We start from the raw sequence: 7,333 nt of genomic DNA, 5'->3' as shown, positions 1-7,333 counted from the left end.
TTTGCATGTTCTCCCCGTGCCTGGGTGGCTTTTCTCCGGTTTCCTCCCACTTCCCAAAAATATGCACAGTAGGTTGATTGAAGACTTTAAATTACCCGTTGGTGTGAATGTGAGCGCGAATGGTTGTTTGTTTCTATGTGCCCTGCGATTGGCTGGCGACCAGTTCAGGGTGTACCCCGCCTCTCGCCCGAAGATAGCTGGGATGGGCTCCAGCACGCCCGCGACCCGCGTGAGGATAAAGCAGTACAGACGATGGATGGATGGATGGATGGATGGTATTCATAGTAAAGGCAATGCTTATTGACAGAGCGAATGGTGGTGGTTCATTGAAGTACACTTTGTATAACAGTAAAGACAAACAGCTTCATCAAAATCGTAATGGCTATATAGACATCCCGTAGTTTCAACACTTTAACAAATTCATGCAAATTCAATCGTATCTCAGCAATAACACCATTTATTTTGCTGTCTGCTATTGCGTGAATGCAAAATGGCTGCCTCACCCTGGCACTTCAGCTCACAGATCCCTCTGGTGTATCGCAAGCCTCTGTCCAGATGCATTTGTGTTAGCTTCCAGAGAAAAAGCATATTAAGCAATAGGAGAAAAATCCTGTAAATCCAAAAATGAGTCCGCCCGTCAGGGTCAGTCCGGCGGCCGTCCAAGCCACCCAAGGTGAGGTGCTCGGCCGGGCAGTTCAGGAGGTCGGCCAGGACGCCAGGTACCGGGGTCTTCGCAGGGCTATTCAGGCGCACGGCCATGATGCCGAACCCGATGGCAATGCAGGGGCCAGGCAATGGGGTCGGGTGGCCTCCGCCGGACGAGCGCCGCCAGAGCGGGGACGGGAGGCGGCCACTGCGGGAACGGGGGCTGCAGTCGCTTCCTCAGCCTGCCGCCATTGAGGTTTGGGAGTAGAGGGTATGAGATGGGCGGAGTGCACAGGAACCCGGGAAGGTGAACTAGGAAAAACAGGTGGTACGGAACAAGGTCACTTGGGGGCTGGTTTGGATGGACGTGACTTAGGCGTGAAACATGGTGTGGAAAATGGTGAAAAATTAAGTGACTTCGTAACGGGGGGAAAAAAAACGGGAGGACAAAATATGACCTTTACTTGGGCACCTCCGTTGGCCACCACGCGGCCCAACGTTGGGTGCCCAAGTAAAGGTCAGAGGAAAAGGACTCTGGCTTGGAAAAGGGAAAATGTGACAAAAACTGACTAGGACGGGAAAAACTAGGGAAGGAACCAGAAAAATCGACTGGAGTAGACTAAATCGGGGCCGTCGTGTTCTGGTCGGTTCATTCTGTCACGAGGGGAGGTTTTGAAAAAGGCAGAAACGTGGAGGGAAGGAGGGAGGCAAGGCAGGAGTGCAGGAGTCTCAAAACATTAGATTTAATTTCCAAAAAAGGGCAAACAAGGAACATTGAAAAAGCAACTTAAACAAAGTCCCACAACTGATAACCAAAGTAACAAAGACACACTTGAAGAAACCTAAAACTGGAAACAAAACATGACTGGTGACTAAGACGTGGCACAGACAGATCCAAAAAGAAATTCAGTGGGTCATGTCTTTACTGTTATTGATCAAATTACATGAAAATGACCCATTGTGATTTATGATGCTATATGATAATGTACAGTGAAGTGAACATATTTCTGGCTGTAGTTAATGTATTGAACAAACTACAGTAGTGCAAAGCAACAATGACTGTGTTGCAGTAATTGTGCTGCTCTTTGCATTGCCACTGAGTTTGTGCAGGCACATGACCCCGGAAAACTGTCCGGTTAATGTCGTGCTTATTTTTGTGTTGCAAACGCATTTGATGGAGTCCTGGTTTGAAATGACAAATGTATGTTTGTACATATGACCAGATGCTCCAGACACGACTGAGGCTCTCCTTCTCACACAGGGCTCCATCGCCACAGTCCAGTCCGCCTCACTGTCGGTCCTTAGCAACATCACGGTCATAGGTAACTTAGCAGTACTACTGATCAGTCACTTCTAAAGTATTCCAAAATTGGGAATGGGAATATATGGGAATTCACAGGATTTAACTTCAATAAACTGGTTCTTTACAGCACGGTGGGTGAGTAGTTATCACATCTGTTTCACAGTTCTGGGATTCTGAGGTTGTGGGTTCAAATGTTGGCTCCGGACCTCCTGTGTGTTGATTGCATGCTCTCCCGATGCTCGCGTGGGTTTTTTTTTCCAGGTACTCTGGCTTCCACCCACATTCCAAAAATCATGCATGTTAAGTTAACCGCAGACTCCAAATTATCCATGAGCGTGAATGGTTCGCGATTGATCGACTGGCGATCAGTCTGGCGCAGCGTGTACCCGGCCTCTCGCTCAAAGTCAGCTGGGATAGGCTCCAGCTCACCTGCGACCCTAACAAGGATAAGAAAATGGATGGATGGATGGATAGACTGGGTAGTCACTTGTTGGACTTTAATAGTGGACATTTCTAGCTAATTCCCATTACGGGTGATTAACTTTTAAAAGTGTCCAAATTTGAATATTATACAATTTCTTGGCTAAACGTCCTCAGGAAAAAGTTGTTTTTAATCTTTTGCCCCTTTGCCTTTCATCAGGTCTGAGCCATAATTGTATTTCTGTGATGGATGAGCTGTCCTTCAGAAATCTGCCCTTCCTGCACACATTACTGCTGGACCACAACCTCCTCACGAGTCAGGCTTTGGAGGACAAAGCTCTGTCCAATCTTGCCCATCTCCAGGTGCTCGCACTGGGCCACAACCTTATCAGCCAGGTGGGCCCATTCCAGGGATCATTTACACTCTTGATAAAGAATCAAAAGACAAGCACTGGTAGCTAGCTTTGATGTGGAAGTAAAGCCTGTCAATTGATGTGCAGATCCAAGCCAACTGGCTCAAAGGTACCTTGGCGCTTCGAACTCTAAACCTGGAAGGAAACAGAATCTCCAGTCTAGACCCTGGTTCTCTCCCTTTCAACGAGCTCAGATATCTGGAGAATCTGGATCTGTCTGATAATTTAATAAAGAGCCTGGACACAAACAGGTTAGTGAGTATTATCGAGAGCTTTCAAATGTGTCACAATGGCAAATATTAGTCTTGTGTGGAATATGATGAGTGGGAGTTGTGGCCCTTTAGCTTCCATGGTTTGGTGCGCCTTCGCAATTTGGATATGTCCAGAAACCGTCTGAGTTCAGCTCCATCTCAGTCTTTTTCCTACCTCAGCTGGTTGACCAACCTCAACCTCGATCTCAACTCATGGAATTGCTCCTGTCAGCTGCTGGATTTAGCTACCTTCCTTTCAGCCTTCATACAACAACCTGACAAGGTATGAATGTGCAGTCTGGTCCACACGAAAAGATTCTAAGAGGTGGCTCAAAGTTGAACACACAACTCTCCTGTTGCCCGCAGACACTGTATAATGGACGGAGGATGGTGTGTGTAAGCGCTGACAATCCGGCTGTAACTACAGTGCTGGAGCTGACTGACGCCAACTGTGTCCCGTCCAATCGGAACATCACAGTGCAGCTGGAGACAATAGACAGTGTGACACCTCAAGTATATGCTCGGGATTTGGCCATTACAGCTGTTCTCTGCTTTACTGGTGAGCATGAAACATTTCAAAGCGCAATAGTGAAAATACAGCTGACATGTAAATATATGAACAAACAACAAAATATACACTTCTACACATGAAGATATTAATATTCCTTGCAATCAATATACAATATACTGCAGTATGAAGTGGAGGGCCAGGTTGACTGCGATGTCTACAGATCTGTTGGGTCTATAGGTGAATTGGGTGGTGATTGACTTGAGGTGGCGCAGGACCAGGTGCTGTCTGTTGTCATTAAATCCTGTAATCTGTGGCTTCTTGGAGACAAGTACCATGGTGGAGGACTTGACGCAGGTTGCCAAGTCTAACGAGTTCACTTGCTATGATGATGACGTAACCCAAATTTGTACATAAACTGGAATGTGCCATCGGCAATATCATTAATCTACGCTGATGCAGTAGCAAAGTCGGAATTACCATAAATATTCGCATGGAAAAACTAAGTCAGTGACTGAGGGTGCCTTCTTGTGCTACATGTATTTTTATGCTGCGGCACAAACTAGTTCATTGCCTGCCCTTCGCAACCTCGTAAACTGAGGACACCTTGCACACTGAAACTTTCAAGGTCAAACACAATCCGGTCAACCTCCATTTTGTTTGGATTTTAATTGCACCCCCCAAATACATTTAATACAGTGAAACTGAATATTAACCTACTGATGAATGAGGGCATAATGAGATTTACGCCACATCATGCATCCCATTTTTTAAAAATGTGCCACACAAGTGTTTAAAAAAAAAAAACAAAAAAAACTGATAAGATAATGTAAAATGTTAAAACATATTTTGCTGTTTATCAGGTGGCATTGGCTTGGCACTGCTTGTAGTCCTGATCTACTATCAAGTTTCTCAGCGAAAGAATGCGTCAGAAAGTCATAAACAGAAGGAGACAGAAGAAGGCAGCGGACCCGTGACCGGCTATCTCACTAATCACCGTGATGTCGGTGAGAAGCAGAGGGAACTCTTTATGCAAGCTCACCAGCTACTGGACAGTAAAAGCATACCGAGGGACGCAAGGACCGAGAACTACGGAAGCCGATTTCGTGTGAGAGCTGATGAAAACCTCATGTGTCCAAACTGCAAAGTCGAAGGATCGAAGCTAAATCTGTGGGACATCGGGATGAATGGTGTAATGCAGACAGAGCAGGAGGGAGACCACAGGAGAAGGAGGATGTTCATAATGGAGGAGGAAGAGAAGGAGAGGAAGAAACTTGAGAGCCAGCAAGACATTCTGGAAAGAGACATTCCTCACAACTTTCTCTCTTGCGGTAGCTCCAGATCTTCATCTCGTCAATGGAAACACACCTTCAGTCGTTCATCAGACACCATTGCTGCGTACAATGCAAACAACGACATTGGCGTGAGGTCTGATATAGGTGCTACGAGTAGACAACCTGGGATGCTCCATTGTAAGAGCTGCCACAGAACATATGGGAAGTCAGCACAGAATATAAGAGAACGTAGGATTCCCTCTAACATGAGCGACACCTCGCTGTTTGATGACTCGGTCCCTCAAATCGCCAATAGAGAGAGGAGTATCGACTACAACCGGTTTCACGCAATGAAAAGCATGAAAACGAGAAGTCAAACAAGAAATGTGACATTCAATCAGGAAAGAAAGGATCAAAGAAAGGCGAGGAGGACTGATGCGGTGAAGATTTCCAGAAACATGGAAAGAGGAGTGGAGAAAAACCACAAAGGAAAGCTACAGTCCAGCGGCTTGCTGAAATCTAAACTACTCCGAAAGACGAAAGTCCATCCGAAAAGGAAAACTGAGCGGGAGAGGAGTAACTCCAAGGAGAGCAAAGACAGAAGGCACGGTAAAAGATATACAGAACAGTTGGAAGGTAAAGAAAGCTCAGGTGAACAATCAAAAGGAAGCAGCAAGAAAGGGGAAAAAACATCAGTCAGTGAGGGATTGATCGAGGATGAGGACGAAAAGGATGGAGAAAAAGATCAGAAAGTCAAGGCAGCATTCAAAAGTGTGCAAAATATCCAGGGGAATGCAGAAGGTGACCAAGGAGAGGCCCAACTCACAGCAATTACTCCAGCTACTAGCACCACAGACCCATCTCACCCCACCATAGCAGATGGGGCCTCCATTATGGGGCAGGGTCTGGCCGTTCCTTATCAGGGAGCTGGGGTGGTTCCTAGGAGTCCTCAGCTTTCCTCTCAGCAACCGTTTCTGTTCTCTGCTACTGACATAATTCATTCAACGAGCCATCTCCTGCAAGGATCAGCAGGCTCACAACGAATGAGCAGTAACCTCCCTCTTGAGGGAGGAGCTCTTTTACTCAACACAGCAACCCCAGCGGGTGGTTCACTGGTCCCCACTGGTCCTACCAATAGTATGTTTCCTAGCGTGGTAGGTAGTAGGTCTATGTCCTTGATCGGAGCTTCAGATAGTAGGCAAGAAGTCTTCGTATCACCTGTTACTTGTCTTCTTGCAAGTGCAGGACATGCCAACCCTTTGCAGTCAAGTGTGTTACAGACTACACCACTTGATGGTTCCATGCCTGCAGGACGCGGACCCAACATAGGCCTTCATACGTCACACAACCAACCGCTCTCTCAAAGCCAGATGGATTTTGACAGCTCTACCAATGCACAAAGCGTAACGTCAGACCCAAACCTGGCTCAAGCTCCTCGGACTGGGGATAAACCAACTCCTCTAGCCTCCTCTGAATCAGAACCTCCAAGCTCCTTTCTCCCAATTAAGGCATCTCAAAGTATCGATAGCTCAACAAAGGTGACCCCTCAGGTTCCCAAAGCAGTGAACACTGTTGAGAATTTGTCAAAACGTGACAGTCAGACCGAGAATGAGGCTGTACCAGGTGGTCTGGTGGAGAGTATATTTGACGGTGGAAGGCCTGGAACTGAAGTGCACGCCGTGTCTGAACGAAGCATGCTGGGTGAAGACCTCTTTCCACAAGCCGCATCTACTCAGAGCACATCCTCTTCAGGCAGTTCAATGGCTGCCTCACCTCTCCTGAAGCAGGAGTACCTTTCAGAGGAAGGTGGCTCCTCCCCGAGAAGGAAGCTGAGGCTGGTGCTCCCTGAGAAGACATCCGGTCGAGAACCCACAGCACTGGAAAAGAAGATCCGCTAATTGCGCCGACCTTTACGCAGTTACACTTAATACAGTATGGCATCAAAAACAGGAGCTACGCTAATGGTCAGAAGGAACATTTCGTCCTTTAAAATCAAGTTTGGGTGTAAATATCCTCAGAGGAGTTTGTGTTAAAAAACAAAAAACAAAGTTGGGCACAAACCACTTAGAGGGGCTACTTATGTGGAAAACGACTTTCCAAACAATAAGGTATTACTTTCTCATATTTGTGGTGCAGTGTACGCACATATCGATTCCTGACCTCTTAAGCAAATTTTTCAAATGTGAGAGCCCACATGACAATGACAAAAATCTTCCTCCTCTTGTTCTGTAGCTTGCGGTGCGCTCGAGACACAGCACACCGCTCGGTGTAAGCGGCGCACGTCAGCGAGGGCGGGGGGCGCTGCAAACAAACAAATAAATAGATTGTTTTATTCATTTATTTATCTGACAAACTTGAACTAAGTAACAAAATCGGAGGAAGGAAACGTGCTCAAATTCGGCCGATATTATCTGCACGCGTCCCACCGGCCGTTCTGGGATCCGAGGTTTAGGGGTGCTTCCGTTAATTTTAGGGCCGTTTGATCAGAAATGCCTATTCCAGTGAGTAAGTTATTCAGT

At 46.7% G+C, this 7,333-nt stretch overlaps 1 protein-coding gene across 1 annotated transcript; it reads left to right on the top strand.

The window, feature by feature from the left end:
- Nucleotides 1-881: 881 nt before the first annotated feature.
- On the top strand, nucleotides 882-6,712 carry lrrc53 (leucine rich repeat containing 53). The gene is made up of 6 exons (XM_061694360.1): nucleotides 882-1,967; nucleotides 2,589-3,032; nucleotides 3,126-3,315; nucleotides 3,399-3,591; nucleotides 4,404-5,951; nucleotides 6,126-6,712. The coding sequence occupies exons 3-6, from the start codon at nucleotides 3,160-3,162 to the stop codon at nucleotides 6,710-6,712; spliced, it is 2,484 nt and encodes an 827-aa protein (XP_061550344.1). The 5' UTR covers nucleotides 882-1,967; nucleotides 2,589-3,032; nucleotides 3,126-3,159.
- The last annotated feature ends 621 nt before the right edge of the window (nucleotides 6,713-7,333 follow it).

This window comes from Phycodurus eques, chromosome 13, assembly GCF_024500275.1.
Source record: "Phycodurus eques isolate BA_2022a chromosome 13, UOR_Pequ_1.1, whole genome shotgun sequence".
NCBI classification, from domain to species: Eukaryota; Metazoa; Chordata; class Actinopteri; order Syngnathiformes; family Syngnathidae; genus Phycodurus; species Phycodurus eques.
This window is presented reverse-complemented; position numbering and strand designations above follow the sequence as displayed.

What these genes read in the sequence shown, in the direction of transcription:
- lrrc53 (XM_061694360.1), top strand. Translation starts at nt 3,160, where the DNA reads ATGTCCAGAAACCGTCTGAGTTCAGCTCCATCTCAGTCTTTTTCCTAC. An exon ending in TCATACAACAACCTGACAAG is followed by an intron (nt 3,316 to 3,398) that starts GTATGAATGTGC and finishes TGTTGCCCGCAG; the next exon opens with ACACTGTATAATGGACGGAG. An exon ending in AGCTGTTCTCTGCTTTACTG is followed by an intron (nt 3,592 to 4,403) that starts GTGAGCATGAAA and finishes GCTGTTTATCAG; the next exon opens with GTGGCATTGGCTTGGCACTG.